Raw genomic sequence first — 16,820 nt, forward strand, 5'->3', positions numbered from 1 at the left:
AACTGGGGGACAGGTTGGAAAATACAAGGAAATAAAAACAAAAAAAATATTTTTCTCAATCATAGCTTTTATTTAAAAAAATAGTTTACATGAATTAACATTTACTGGTAAAACTTTTTTCCTTTAGGGTCGTCTTATATTCAGGCTTTTTCTTTTTTTCCTAAGTTAATATTCAGATTTTGGGGGGTCGTCTTATAATCAGGGTCGTCTTATAATCGAGCAAATACGGTATATATTAAGGTTTAATGCTAAAGATATTTAATCGGTACATGAATAAAAAATACATTTTTGGCAAATACATGTTTTTTTTGCTGTACATAAGTATTGAGCAACAATGTTCCAGAATATGGGAAGAAGCCAGAGATTAATAAACGTACCCTTGAAAGAACTTTGTGCTACTATGTTGGCAATGAGTGAAAGTACAGAACCAATTGCTTGTTTTTTTTTTATTCTTGCATCCAGGTGTATACTTCCTTAAATAATTGATGTCTCTTTCTGTAGGTGACTCGCCATTTAATCCTCATCCCAAACTTGGAGATCTTCCTGATGCTATTGTCAAAATTTTCATTGGTGGATATTTCAGCCAACCTTTCATCATACTGCTGCAGCTGAAGTGTTGGAATTGGAAACAATTAAAATGAGTTGGCTTTGAAAATTAAGTCTCATGAATGTTGCCGGTTTTAAAAAAAACAAAATATAAATTCTTTTGCTCGTACTCTGAGGATTCTAAAAGCGTATCAACCTTGCCCAGCTTTTCAGTGTCCTGTTGAGCTGGTTTTGCACTGGTTTGATCTGCAGGAGACTCGCCTTTTGTGCCTCTCTGCATTGTTTGTTTTGTGCAAGGCTCCCTGTACATTTGCAGGATCTTTAATGTAAATGACCGAAGGCGTGAAGGCAATGGTTACTGACACAGTCTGAAGTATTCCCCTGGAATTGTGGAGAGAGGATCAAGATATGGCGTCCCGAGAGAGGCTCTATGAATTGTGGATGCTATATTGCAGTAAGGTAAGTGTTCCTGAACCAACTAGTAAAGTACTAAAAGTAGTAGTAGAAAATCTTGCATTCTAGTTCACATAAATTATTATTAACCCCTTAATGACAATTGACTGTCCGGGCACGTCACCTGAAAACAAAGGGTTAACGACAATTGACTTGCCAGGACTGTCATGACTTCAAACGCATTGAGCAACACCACGATCAGCATCAGGGGCCACCTCCATGGGGCATCAACGTCTGCCAAACACTGTATGGCGGCGGACGGCTGTTTTAAAAGAGTTCAACTTCAATGGTGTCGACTAAGTGCCCCGGTCACGGTCTGTGAGCAGGATTGAAAGTGGGCGTTGTGCAGCCGCCGGCGCCTTATGAAATTAAAGGCTTGCACGCGCCGCCCAATGGCCGTGCCTCAGTACTTCGTCCCACGTCTTTAATTTCATGAACGCCGGCCTCCACCCGCTGCCCCCACCAGACACCAGGGAGTCAGAAGCAGTGTCAGAGTGCCCCATGAAATGCCTCTTAACCCCCTTTATTCCAGTCTGCCTCCAGAAATGCCCTTTAACCTCCTATATGCCACTGTCCCATGATATGCCTTTTAACCCCCTATATGCCACAGTGGCATATAGTGGTATAAGGCATTTCTGGAGGCAGTGGCATATAGGGGGTTAAAAGGCATATCATGGGGCAGAGTGGCATATAGGAGGGTATAAGGCATATCAGGGAGGCAGAGTGGCATATATGGGGTATAAGGCATCGCTGTTGAAGGAAGGAGAGACACCAAACGTGGGAGCGAAAATGGTGTTTCAGAGACCAGCTTTTTTCATCGAATTAAAGTGTGGCTGGTGCTGCAATCATGTGAACACCATACTTAACAGTTCATATATTGTTGCAAAAACTCTCCAGTGGAGACTTAAGCAACTGAGGAGGTATTCCCTGTGTCTGCTGCTGTTTTTAGAAAAGGATGCTGGGATTGCAGAAAGCAGAAACCCTGTTGCATCTCCCTAACATCTTTGTAGTTGTGCTAAGCCAATGCAGAAATATGGTGCTGTTCTAGAATATTGGTCTAGAATTGTTTATACCCGACTAAGTTTCTTGATTCCAACTCCCTACTTGACCCTCTTCAATCTGATTTTCGCCCTCTACACTCTACTGAGACCGCCCTTACTAAAGTTACGTATGACTCACTGCTAATCAAAATAGAAAAAGGCTCCAGGCACTCAAGGGTTCCACTTAGGCAGGTTTTTTGAGGGAGGAAGGTTGTCCTTCTCCCTCAATAAACCTGCCTGAGTGGAACCCTTGAGGGCCTGGAGCCTTTTTCTATTTTGATTTACTGGGGAGCTGGCCCTTCCTGGCACAGCTAAGCACCTGAGTTCCTGTGGTGTGTGTGCAGATTCCTGATTCTGGTGACTTACTCACTGCTAAATCCAAGGGTCACGACTCCATGCTAATCCTACTGGACCTTTCTGCTGCTTTTGACACTGTGGACCACCCTTTTCTCCTTAAAACTCTTCATGCTCTTGGTCTCCGTGACACTGTTGTCTCATGGCTCACTTCCTCTCTGATCGTACCTTCAGCGTCTCTTTCTCCAGTGACACTTCCCCTCCCCCTCTCAGTCCTAGGACCCCTTCTGTTCTCTCTGTACACTTTCACACTTGGCAAATTAATCTTATCCTTTGGCTTTCAATACCACCTGTATGCTGATGACACCCAGATCTATCCATTATCTCCTGATCTCTCTCCCTCTGTCTTAGATCGTGCAACTAACTCGCCTCTGTCTCTACCTGGATGTCTGCACGTTTCCTGAAACTCAATCTCTCCAAAACCAAACTTCTCATCTTCCCTCCCTCCAACGCTAAGATTACCCCATCATTTTCCCTCAATGTTAATGGTGCTATCATCTCCCCGTCTCCTCATGCCCGCTCTGTTGGTGTCACCCTGGAATCCGACCTTTCGTTCACCCCCCACATTGTCTGTCTCTAAAAACCGTCACCATCTTAAAAACATTGCCGGCATCCGTCATTTTCTAACACAGCATGCCACTAAGGCTCTTGTCCATGCCCTTATTATCTCCCGCCTTTATTATTGTAATTCTGTTTTAGCTGGTCTCCCTCTCAAGCGTCTCACCCCTCTACAATCCACCATGAATGCTGCTGCCAGGCTTATCTTCCTGTCCCATCGCTTCACAAACACCTCTCCCCTCTGTCAGTCTCTTAACTGGCTGCCCTACACTGTATTTGGCACAATACAGAAGTTGAATTATTGTTCAAAGAGTACAAACATTGTTTAAGATTTAAATCCGTTCATACAATAACATTGATGGGGTTGGTACTAAATACATGCCATTGCAATGCCACTGGTATTTAGTGCCACGCGCTTGGATACAGCTGAAATCTTTTCTTAGGTTTCAGGCACAATGTTTATATATTGTGGTAAGCTTGCTACATACCAACTGGAAAATGCTTAGCATTGCTATCATATTATCTGGTGTTGTAAAGATTTCGTTTTTTCTTTCAGTTCGATTGTTGTGATTATCTCTATTTCACCTAAACAGAGATCTCCATTGTTGTTTATTGGCTTTTACTAGGTCAGATTCAAGATGCTTCTGGTCTGTTTCCCAGATTACCAAATTATATGACTGATTTTTGTGCAGAAAATGTAATATAATTTAAATGCTTATTTCAATTTATAGTAATAGATTATTTCATTTTGGAGAGACTATGATCTGTATCAATAGGTGCAAAATTAGCTTAGCAGCTTCTTCTCTTTCATTCCTAACATGCCTGGTGTAGACATTCACAGTGGGGCTTGGTAAATTAGCATAGACTTACAATTTGTATGTTTAAGGAACAGGCATGTAAGAAAAAATTAATGTGAGTATTCATTTGATAGATTGTGATGCAATCTGCATATCCAAAAACTTGGGCTGCTGGTTTTCCTGGAGAACTGGTTTGAAAACCACTGCTCTAATGTGTTTGATAAATTATATTTTATCAACAAGAAACAGGAGAAACAATTTAACCAATATATTAATTGTTACACTAGCAAGGTAAAAATAACTTGCTTACATAAATATTTTATAAGTGCATTTCTATGTAATTTATAGGATACAATTTTACGCTATACATCTCATACTTGGGTTGACATGCATTTAGGGTAAATCAAATTTTTATTGTATTTTTCAAACAATAGAGGGAGGGATACAGAAAAGATAAAAGGGAGGGGGGGACATAGGTAGCATCACAGTAGGTTACAGGAGTAGTTCCCAGCATGCCGAAGCGTAACAAAAGAAGGGCAATAATGAAATGCAATAACAATATCACACGAAATGACATATGTAATACCAACGGAACAGGGGACCAGGCACATGTCCAGCAAAGAGAGGATACAACAATGAGGAATCCAAAGGCACGCAGGTGAATGTTCTAGAACAGCAGAGCAGGTGGACACCATGTAGTAGCGCCGCCCGGCCACGGTGTAAAGAGAGCATCATGTAACGTGTAAGTGGCAAATGGGTGAGAGAAAGAAAATGAAAATAGCAATCCTTAGGGTCGCACAAACGGACCATGAGACAAGGCCCAGGACCAGCGGGTCAAACGTGCGATAGACGTGCATTTATATGCCATAAGCATCCAAGAAAAAGTTAGGAAACTTAGATGCTGGATCTCGAATAATAGGTGCACCCGTCATGATACGTTTATAAGTTTAAACTAAATTAGCTGCCCTTGCATTTCGGGGCTTCTTGCTAGTATTTTGTTTTTGTATCCTTGTTTTTTTTAAATGTCCCATCACCAGTGCAGTGTGCATTAAAATCAGTTTCTTACCCACTGTTCAACCTTCATATGTAACTTCAATCCCATTTGTCATTTATGGAGCTAGCGTACTTATAAATGTGTAGGATGCCCCGAAACATTTCCACAGGGCAGCTTGTTAAAAGGGTGGCAGGACCTCTGGAGCTGCCTGTGTTTTTGGTGTGTGTGTGTGTTTATGTATGTATGTATGTATTTATGTGTGTGTATATATGTATATGTGTGTGTGTGTGTATATATATATCACACACACACATGTTTCTTTTTATGGTGTTCTTTTTATCAGAAAAAAAGTTTGATATCCTAACAATAACATATGTTAGGTGAACTGGGAAGAGGAATTATTTTTAATTATTAGCTTAGTTACTGATGGCTCAGTTGTTCCTTGTAGACGGTTGCACAAAAAACAAAGCAGGCGCGTAATATCTGTGAAACAGGGTCAACAGGTAACTCCATCTACCTAGCAATTAACAGTGGTTAATATATAATCCTTCTTTTCGTTGCCAAAAAAGCAACAGTAGTCTATGGGAGAGAGTGCATTGTTCTCTCCTACCAGATATTTTTTTCATGTACCTCTTTCACATGACTCTCAGAGACATTGTTTACAACAGTCATATGTTTCTTGTTTTAGGAAATTGACCTACATATGCAAATGATTGAGTTCACTTTGTGTGCACATTACACACAGTAGGAGCTTAGACGGTGGGAGGCTATTTTATAGGGTAGCCTTTTAGCCTCCAGATTCTGTTTGAGACCGATTGCTCTCCTAGTGGCTTAGTGGAAATGACCAGGAGAACTACACCCTGGCATTTCCATTAAGTGAACTCTGGGTCATGGAACAGATTGGGCATCTGACTAGAACCCCCCTTTCTCCTTTGATTGGACAGTCTATGTGTGTTAATGATATACAGAAACAAATATTTTATTTATAAGTAATTGTTACATGTGTGTCATGTTTTAAACTATACACACAGGACATTGGGGCACATTCTTCTGTTATAGGACCATGTAAGTGGGCTGTAAATTAATATTTTTTTCTTGTATTAGCTGCTCCCCCCCATAGAATGAAGCAGGGAGTCATGGCTGAATAAGTGTAAATGCAATGTTCACCCAATTGAATTGGAAACAGCTGAAATCTGAATCAGAGAACAGTGCTTCTTGTTTGCCTTGCGCACATTTATATGCTTTTGAATGCTCTCATAATGTCTGTTACTCTTTGCATGTTGCTAATATGATCATATCAGAATTATTTTCTATCACGAACAAAGTCGCTCAGCACTCCATTAGTTAAGCGAGGTGTGTTTAATTCCACAACAAGGGCAACGTTTCGACCTTACAAAGACCTTAAGGTCGAAACGTTGCCCTTGTTGTTGAATTAAACACACCTCGCTTAACTACTGGCGTGCCGAGCGACTTTGTGATATTTTGGGTTGCTGGTGGAGCCCAATTTGATCACCAGAAATATTGGAGTGCTGTTTCTACATTAGAATTATTTTGTAGCTATATAAATTTCTATGGGGTCTGTTCACTAAAGTGAGATACTGTAGGAAAGAGGGCGCACTCGTTGTGCCACATGCTTTAGATACCCATCTGGTGATATAAAATACACCATACATCATTAGAGTAACCTAGCTCAGAAGAATGGACTTTTATGTATCAAAGGAATAATTTGCTTCTTTGACAAGTGCTGAGCCACTTTGGTTTCAGCTCCTTGTTTTTGCTATACATTATGAAGGGCTGCAGGGATATCTTGGCTCTGTATGATTTATAGATAAATCAGTGAGATTTCTGCAGTGACAGCTCGGCCCTTCTTGCAGTAGAAACATGCCAGTGTTGCCCTTTATAATGAATAGTGACGTAAGGAAGATTAAACCACAGCACTCCCTTTAAATGGTAAACTGTTCATTTAATTAATATATTTTCTCAAGGTCCACAATATCACGATTGTACAGACTTCCATTGGTCCTCAAGTGGTAAATAATTATTAGTCCAATAAATTGATTCTTATTTCTCATGAAGTAGTGTTTTATACCTGTTATGGGGTTTTGCAGGATTATTATTGCCCATTAGAATTTTCCTTCTCTTGTATTCAGTATCTCCTCCATTTTAGTGGCAGATTGTAAGCCTTTCACATGTTAAATTACATCACGTTATGATTTGAATTACAACTGTTATATAGGTTGCAACCATTTTGACAGATCATGGCTTGACTGATGTAAAATACTTTAACTCTTTCAACTAGTATATCCGAAGCATCTTCCCATAAGTAGTACTGGCAGCTACGGTAAGCTTAGCTGACTGTATTACAGAATGAAATGGGCATCACTGCCTCCTTTAATGCATTTATCATTTAGACAAAACAGGGTAATGCTGCTCAGAGATCATGTGCATTTGCAAATTTCTTACATCATACTTCTTAAACCATGCATGCACATTTACATAAAATATACAATACAAGTGCTATCAGTCACATCAAATTTGTATTGTGTATATTGAATTTTTATGAAGCATATTAAAATAATCACCTCCCAATAGTGGTTCTCGTGGAGTGTGTGATTCTAGCAAAACAATGGGGATTGACACTTGAGATGGTCTCATAGGAATGGCGAGCAATAGATACATTATGAATCATGCTGTCATTATATTTCACCCATACTAGACGTGCCCTTGCTTAATGGCATATTTTTGTAAAAGGATTGTTGAAGTGACCTTTCTCTGGCAATATAACAGGTTTTACAGGTTCTGATGCCTTATCAGATCATTTTGTTAGCCTATTAAAAGCCATTATGTTTACTGATTTCACTGTACTTTCACTGCAGGGAAACCCATAAACAATTGCAATAAAAATTATATTTTGTGTGCTTTAACTTGAATGCATCACCCCTGGAATATTTCCATCCAATATACAGTATCTCACAAAAGTGAGTACACCCCTCACTTTTTTGTAAATATTTTATTATATCTTTTCGTGTGACAACACTGAATAAATGACACTCTGCTACAATGTAAAGTAATGAGTGTACAGCCTGTATAACAGTGTAAATTTGCTGTCCCCTCAAATATAACTCAACACACAGCCATTAATGTCTAAACCTTGGCAACAAAAGTGAGTACACCCCTAATTGGAAATGTCCAAATTGGGCCCAATTAGCCATTTTCCCTCCCCGGTGTTATGTGACTCGTTGGTGTTACAAGGTCTCAGGTGTGAATGGGGAGCAGGTGTGTTATCGCTCTCACACTCTCTCATACTGGTCACTGGAAGTCCAACATGGCACCTCATGGCAAAAAACTCTCTGAGGATCTGAAAAAAAGAATTGTTGCTCTACATAAAGATGGCCTAGGCTATAAGAAGATTGCCAAGACCCTGAAACTGAGCTGCAGCATGGTGGGCAAGACCATACAGCGGTTTCACAGGACAGGTTCCACTCAGAACAGGCCTCGCCATGGTTGACTAAAGAAGTTGAGTGCACGTGCTCAGCGTAATATCCAGAGGTTGTCTTTGGGAAATAGATGTATGAGTGCTGCCAGCATTGCTGCAGAGGTTGAAGGGGTGGGGGGTCAGCCTGTCAGTGCTCAGACCACACGCCGCACACTGCATCAAATTGGTCTTCATGGCTGTCGTCCCAGAAGGAAGCCTCGTCTAGTTTTCAAAATTAGATTGTTTCATTGGGCCTTCTCTTCCTAACCTCACAAGTCTCTACTGGATAGATGAGCATTTTTGCTCACAGAAACTCTCCAAAATCTTGTGGAAATCTTTCCCGGATGAGTGGAAGGGGGGACCAACTACATATTCTATGGCCTATGCGTGTGGAATGCAATGTCATAAAAGTCCTTGTCTCCCAATACTTTTGTCCCTTTAGTGTGTATTGTGTCTTGTAGGGACTATCCAGTTTCCAGTTTGAATTGTTTGTGTTCCTGTTTAATGTGGTTAGCAGACTTTTTTTGTGATATAGACTTTATAACCTTTTTTTTTTATAGTGAAGTAATTACTAATTAAATATATTAAGAAGTGACTGCTTCTGATTTTCTACAGAAACAAAAATCTGTGTGATTTCATGTATAAAGTTATCTACGGTGACAGTTTAATACTGTAGCTTGTACGTGGCAGGATTATCTGAATAGGTGGTGTTTAGTTATGCACTGGGTGTTATGCTTTAATACAAAACTACTGTCGAGTTTAGCATAGCAGGCTGTCTCTAGTTATAGAAGCTTTTTGTTTTTTTTAAGCAGACTAAATATCAGGAATGTGAGCTTGCATAACTGTAGGCTGTTTTCTATTTAATATTTGGAAACCTCAAAATCTAGACCTCAGTTAATGCTTTAAATTCAAAATATTATTAGTTTTCTTTTTACATTTAAACTTTGTCGCCATCCAAGGTTTCTCAGACCTGTTTGCTTTCAGAGGTTCTTCCATGTAGGCATTTGAGACAGAAATAGTGAGATACTGTAGGAAAGAGGGCGCACTCACTGTGCCACATGCTTTAGATACCCATCTGGTGATATAAAATACAAAGGTCTCCAGAGTAGAGTAACTTAGCTCACAAGAATGGACTTTTATGTATCAAAGGAATAATTAGCTTCTTTGACAGGGTCATTGATAGCTGAACGTTTCAGTGATACCGCAGGTTACCCCACTTTTCTAGCAATGGTGCTAATAATTTGCCGTACCATTGAAAATAGAATCAAAGATTATATTATCACAGTAGAATCTGACCGTGAGACTGGAGATTGAAAGTCACTCGCTAAAAGACATTGGCGTGTTTTTATGTGTAGCTGGTTTATGTTGGTAACATAAAAAAAGAACAAATAAAATAATCAGCTTAATTTTTGTTAAAGCTCTATGAACCGAAAATCAAAAACTACTGTAATATTTTTTATTCTACTTTTCAATTCAGTTTTGTAGTTTCTAAAAAAAAAAAAAATGGAATTGGTGTCCATTGTTGGCTTGCAAAACAAGCATTACTTCATAGTTGACTCTTTGAAAGGAATTTGGATTAGATTGGTAATATTTGCTACTGAGAAATTTAAGTACTACCAGCTCTTATCAGAAAGGCGCGTATCCATAGTTATTTCCTGCCCTTTTATGTAACTCCTGTATGGTCAGCTTGTTTAAAAGATGCTGTCAATGTCTGTGACCTCTACAAACATGTCATCCCTGAAAACCTGATTTTCTTGAAACCAAAGAATGATGATTAAAGGAATGCCTATATTACCAATTACTTTAATTGGCAACAGAGAAGCAACTGCACAGGTATGCAACACATTCTGTAATGCCGGTAACTTTACTTACAACGTATAAACTCGATGCCACTTCTTGTATTGGTCTGGCTGGGCAAAAGGGGAATAGTGCAAGCCAGAGATAAAAAGGCTTAACCCCCCCTCATTGATAGTGTGCACCTGCACTTAGTAAGAGGGTTGATGAGCTGATCTTGGGCTCGTGCATTTCCAGAGCCAACTTCATGCCCAATTGTGCATTACTTCGATCACTTCCAACACGTGATCATGTAACCTAGAAATTACACTTTTGATTTCCTCGCTTGCAAGGCAGTCCCTGGTGCTTTGAACCACTGTAGCGCTCACCACTACTTATCTATCTTACCATCGCTCTACTAAAATCTTTTCACTGGTTGCTCGTATGCTTCAGGATTCAGTTTAAAATCCAGACTCTTGCTTTCAAAGCACTTCATAGTTTCCCTGCCTACATCTCCTCACTGATATCCAATACTCTCTTACCCGACCTCCCTGCTCATCTGACATCTTTATCTTTCTTCCGCTCTTATTTCCACTTTTTATGCACACTTACAAGATTTCTCAAGGGGCTGCCCCATCCTCTGGAATGCCCTTCCTCAGCCTATCAGATCCTCCATGCCTTCAGTCCTTCAAAAAACCCTTTAAGACCCACATCTTTAGAGAAGCCTAAATCCTTAACTGCATCCCTTCCAATAAGACTGTACTTATGTCCAGAAACATAGAAACATAGAAAGTGACGGCAGATAAGAACCAGTAGGCCCATCCAGTCTGCCCAACCTCTGAGTACTTTCTTTTAGTACTTGCCCTTATCCTATATCTAGCTTGGCCTTATGCCTATCCCATGCTTGCTTAAATGACATTACTGTATTAACATCTACCACTTCAGCTGGAAGGCTATTCCATGCGTCCACTACCCTTTCCGTAAAGTAATATTTTCTGATGTTACCATTAAACCTTTGCCCCTCTAGTTTATGGTTGTGTCCTCTTGTTGTGGTAGTATTTCTCCTTTTAAATAAACTCTCTTCCTTTACCTTGTTGATTCCCTTTGAGTATTTAAATGTTTCTATCATATCCCCCCTGTCACATCTTTTTTCCAGGCTTTATAGGTTAAGATCCTTTAACCTGTCCTGGTAAGGTTTTTAGTACCCAGAAATATTATATATTCATCTAGTGTTTACACTGGATTACACTAACATTACTGGTCTATCTTAATGAATGACCTTTTACCTTCTGTGTAATATTCCCTAACTTCTTTTTAGATTGTAAGCTTGTTTGAGCAGAGCTCTTCTTTACCTTTTGTTTCTGTAAGTGAAAATTATTATGTACCATTTATGTCGTCCTGTACCCATTCTACGGTGCTGCAGAATATGATGACGCTTTAATGCCATGTCGTTCCTTGTCCTCTCAGGCTATAACCCCCACTGTTTTCATGGCATGAGCAGTCATGAATGTGTGAAAAAGTTAACATAGGTAAAAGCTGATTTGGTGTAGTTATTGTTTAAGCAGCTTGTGTGCTTTGCAATATGTAATAGAATTTGTTACAAGAACTTGTTTTGAGACACAATATGCAGGAAAATCCAGACAAATTTTTGCATGCACAGAAAGCATTCCCATTCATTTCTAGCATTCAAAACTGCCACCAAAGAGTGGAGGGGGTGGCAGTCGCAACATTGTCACCAGGAAGATGTTTTGTTTTCCTAAGATGTCCATGATGCTCATACGGAGATATAACGCCTCCTTTTCCTAGGCAGTGAAGAAATACCACATAATACCCCAGAACTCCCATTACACTTCCTAAGGCAGGAGCCTACCTTACTTTTTTTTTCTCCAGAAGTAGCGGCTTCCTCGTAAAAAGGTTACCCCTGAGATTTTTTTATCAAACCCTTTTGAGAGCCCAAGTTTCAAGAGTCAGTGAAGAGTCAGTCCATACACCGACATTATGTGCCCTTCTTTTGCTCCAGGAAAGGATCCAGCTCTCTGGGTTCTGCAGAATATCCGTTTAGGGTACACTTCTGAGTTTGCCTCTCTGTCTTACCTTGGGGGAGGTGGGGGTTCGGCTGATTATAGATAGATTGATGAGGAAAGAATTTAACAATTATACATCAATTGCACCATCCTGCAAATTAGCAGTTAATTGAGCTTTAGCCCATATGAGAGTGCTTCAAAAATTTCAAAGAAATTGGGACTGCTCTCCCACGGCTTTGGACAAGAGGATTCAGTTCCCAACAGGTGTAAAAGACCCCTTAAGATGGTGGACACATAAAATTTTCACGGCATGGGTGGAATCAGCAGACATTCTGCTTAGTGCTGTTTGTAAAGATGCAGTCTGGAAGAGTTTCTGGACCTTCTCCAGACATTACCGTTGTCATCCTTGTGATCCTTGAGGATTCTATGTGTGGTTGTGGATTTCTTGAGACTTTTGTCCCCTATGTGCTACTGGGGACAGCAAGGGAGACAATACATTTCTTTCCCTTGCTTATCATCCACTAGCACATAGGTATTTCCAATAAAGTTTTCTTTCTGGCAGTTGTTGGGTTTTGCTGAGAGGGTAAGGGGAGGTCTTGGGGTATTAAAGTGTTTCTGGCCTGCCTAGGAAGAGGAAGAGCTATATCTTCCAATCTGCTACCGAATGATAAGCAAGGAAAATAAATCCCCAGGTTATTCCCTTTTTCATTCCTTTGGTTTGTTAGCATGGCTGTATGGGACATTGGGTGGTCAGTTTAAACGCTAATGGAAACGGATCATAGGAAGAAGGTTTTGGCATGTGTCAGAAGGACATTGTGATTCAGTGACCAGCACGTAGACTTTTCCAGTGGCACTCTCAAGTGAAAGCGGCTACATGTCGTTGAATTTTGCACAAGACGCTGTTGTTTTAAGGGAAAAAAATAGAACAACCCACGTAATGGGAAAAAATAACCAAATGTCACCACGGAATTCAGATGTAATAAACTCAGGCTCAGTAGTTTAAAGTAGCAAATATAAAACTGAACAGCTCTAAAGGAGAATGATTACTGTTTTTTAGTACTACTACCAAATAAAAGTAACTTTTTTGTTTTGTTTTGTTTTTACAGATAGCTGCATGTTAGCTATTTGTAGGTGTTCTAGCTCTGTTATCCAGGCAAATCTGCTAGACAACAATCCCTACTCCTCTTCATACTGCCTGTGGTAGACAATACAATGAAAACCTATGGATGAATAGACTTCATTAGCATTGCCATAAAGAATGAGCTCAGTGTGGTGTTTGAGCAGGAGTAACTCAAAATATCATGAATGACAACAAAGGCAGTCTGCAGAGGAAGTTAAACCTAGCAAAAATACATAAAACCGTATTTTTTGTCGATGTCAACCTAAAGTTGTGTATACATTACTGTAAAATATATTTTCTTCTGTAGAACTTTCCCTTAAATTTTTTTTTTTATTATTTTATCCGCTGGCATTCTTTACATAAACATGATCTCATTTAGACTTTTGGAACCTGGGTATTGCGTAGCGAAGATTAATGTTGCAATGCAACACGGAAGGAATTTATGCCCTGCCCTAGATGCAATCCCTGTTTTGGCTGAGATCCCAGCCTGCCGGTCCCCAGGAGACTTTGTTTTCTAGTATGACCAAGTATATATAATTTGACCTTGAAAATCTTGTCACAGGAACCTTTCCTGAAGTTGATATTTAATGAAAACTTAAAATAACAGTTCATTAATAATTTGTGATGATATTTGTTATCGTACAAAGATGTTGCGTGTAGTTGTACATATACTAATACAACTTATTCACCACAGACATTTGAAAGATAAACTATAATGCAGTAGCATTCAGTATGAAAGAATGTACTGTTATTTTAAGTAAATATATTTGAATTTTCATTCTGCTAATTACTGTATGTCATGTGGGGAACATGCCACAGCAGCTCATTGTAAACCAGCATTTGTCAGGATTTGTTGAAAATCCTGGATTATGCACTGAACATGCAGTTCATTCTTGCTGAATCTGGCAAAATTTGCACCCTATGATGGAAAATAGTATCTTATATCTGTTAAGGTGTCTGGGAACTTTCTATAAGTTGTACAAGAAAAAAGTTCATCACCCAAGAAGTGTACAGGAGAACTTAGTGACTTCACTATGTGCTAATTTATAAAGGGCTAACCTCGGTGAGTGTCCCTTACAAGAGCAGGGGTTGCCCAATATAATTTGGTGAGCCATCAAAATAATGTAACTCTTCATTGTGTGTGTGTGGGGGGGCTTGGCTCTTGCGGGTGAACGTTATTAGGGTTGGCCTTTTATAAACCAGAGTAAGGATATTGTATTTTTTTGCCAACAATTTATGATTACATTAGTTTGTGTGTTAATAGTAAATATATTGCATAACTTGTGTGCAGGTCCTTGGTTGTTGTCTGTCATGGTTTTTACAACCGTATGTGGTTTCAACTTATTTTTTTCCCCCGGCTGTTATTTCACTGTATCATTTTACTCCTGTTCTCTGTGTTGTAGAAAGATCCAGACTATCTCCGCCTATGGTTGGAAAGCTTTGTATCTAGCTATGAACAATTTCTTGATGTTGACTTTGACGAAATGCCAACCAGGTACTACTTTCAGCTAACCTATTAAAGTGAACTGAATACCTTTTTTAATGTAAGATCCAAGTATTTGGTGAAATATCTCTTGGGAGTACCTGATAGGCTTATTCAGTTCAAAGATGATTGATATCCTTCACCTAATGTATTGGTTTGTCCTAGTCTGTCAATTCTAGTCTTGTCAGACCCCTTGAATATGTGTATTGGATTAAGCGCTGCGTAAACTGTTGGCGCTATATAAATAAAAGATAAATTAATTTTGTACTCATTATTATTATTAACATCAACCTGTTACATGTTGTAGAAGGGCTTCTGGGCATTAGACATTTTTTAAATCTACATGCTTATTCAGCTGATTAGTATTTGCCACACAACACACAATTGGCAAAATGGCAGTATAGTGTGTGTCTAATAGGCTCAATAATTCACCTTGTTTTGATTCCTTTTTCCTCTAGGGTTGATGATGAGCCACCAGGATTATCTCTGCTTCCAGACCATATACTGCAAGTACTTCGACTTCAGCTGCTATACTGCGTGCAGAAGACAGCGAACGGCTTGGAGGAGGAACAACAAACGCTATCACTGTTGCTTGTCAAATTTTTCATCATAATTTGCCGGTACTGCACTTTTCATTGCCAATGTGGTGTTATGTTACGTGTGGGATTTATAAAGATATTCTCTATACAGACAGGAGATGACATTTTCTGTGCCTTGTTTATGGCAAAATGCTAAGTCTGCTAATCACAGCAAGAAGTCTTCTAATCGTAGTTTGATTAAAATGTTTCACTAAGCACCTTGGGTTTCTCTGGATACAGAGATGCCAAAGGGCAGCTCCTCGGTTTATGCACCACATCATATAACAAAGGGGAAGTAAAGCAGGCCAAAAATACACTGCAGTCCAAAATATAAACAAGATTTTTTGCTTTTCATTCAACAGTTTTGCAAATTTGCACAGTCTGTCTTTTGTGCATAATGCATGAGCATTATCAACCTCTTCCAAACCGCACTAATCATTCTGTATCTTTTTAAAATATATATATTTTTTGGGCATGTCTATCTGTCTCTACAGCCTGTTGGTTTCAAATGGTTAACTTTTGATAATTTTTTCTAACTGTTGATATCTGTGTGAAAAACCTGCTTCCTATATGTAACCCAATTAATTTATTACTTATGAGGAAGTCCTATATAATTCCCAGCCTTTGCTCGGAACAGCACTGTAGCTGCACATGTTTACTCCTAAGCGAGTGCTTCACATGTGGACAAATTAGTTAAACTGGATGAAAACCGAAACACCATCTCCTTTTGGTATCACTAGGCAGAATTGACTTAGCTGGCTTTTTCCAGCTGTTGTAGTTTCTTACTTCCCATTCTGCCTCGCCTCTTATCTCTTCCTCCTCATCATACTCCAGGAGACATTAAACCCAACCTTGATCCCCCTATGCCTACCCGTTTCTGTCCTTGCAGTTTTCATAAGAAACCAAACAACCATAATGCCATTCATTGTAATCCCACTATGTAATGAATGATATGCTTGCAACAAATTTATTGTTGCCCACCTTTACAGGTTTTACTCTTCTGTAAAATTAAGTCTTGCCAGTTAAACATTTTAGAAAAAAAAATTAACCGGCATCTCACTAAAAATATGGCATAACAAAAGGATTACTTCTGTGCAAGATCTATTGATAGGAAGGCTTTAATTATTTACATATTAATAGTATACTATGTTTAAGGTAGATTGAGAAATCTCAAGAACACTGGAAATTATTTTTGCCATAATAAAGTAAATAGAATATTCACTAGTTTTAGAATAAATCCAATTCAGAGATGGTCATGCCCCCTCCCCCGTGATAAGCAAGTGGGGAAAAAGAGTTTAAGATAAATACCTCAACTCTAGATTACTTTATACAAAAGGGTAAGAAACTATATGTTGCCTAAACCTGATTAGATTTCATTAAAGCGTTTCTACTTTACTATACATTGCATGATGGTGGCAAAACTTTTGATCGCACGCTGTTGGAAACAAACCTCCACCCATAATAAATTCCAGCTAAAAAAACTATTAATATAACAAATATACATGGAAAAGGTATCAGTTGGTATGCCTCAAGCCCAAACAAAGCAAACATGATTTCCGATGATTAAAAAAGTAGAGAAAATAAATTTGGCCTTCAAACACACATTCAAACAAAGAAAATCTATA

General features: G+C 39.1%; 1 protein-coding gene across 1 annotated transcript in view; it reads left to right on the top strand.

Annotated features, from left to right (window-relative positions):
* The first annotated feature begins 954 nt into the window (after positions 1-954).
* The window catches only part of LOC149287574 (neurobeachin-like protein 1), a 62,502-nt gene continuing 46,636 nt past the window's right edge, over positions 955-16,820 (top strand). Inside the window, exons 1-3 of the mRNA XM_089492768.1 lie at positions 955-1,005; positions 14,538-14,629; positions 15,076-15,237. Of these exons, the coding sequence (XP_089348894.1) occupies positions 955-1,005; positions 14,538-14,629; positions 15,076-15,237 (305 nt within the window). The remainder of the gene's footprint in view (positions 1,006-14,537; positions 14,630-15,075; positions 15,238-16,820) is intronic.

The sequence above is a fragment of the Sceloporus occidentalis genome, unplaced genomic scaffold, assembly GCF_023333645.1.
Source record: "Sceloporus occidentalis isolate IW3139 unplaced genomic scaffold, rSceOcc1.0.p SCAF_59, whole genome shotgun sequence".
NCBI classification, from domain to species: Eukaryota; Metazoa; Chordata; class Lepidosauria; order Squamata; family Phrynosomatidae; genus Sceloporus; species Sceloporus occidentalis.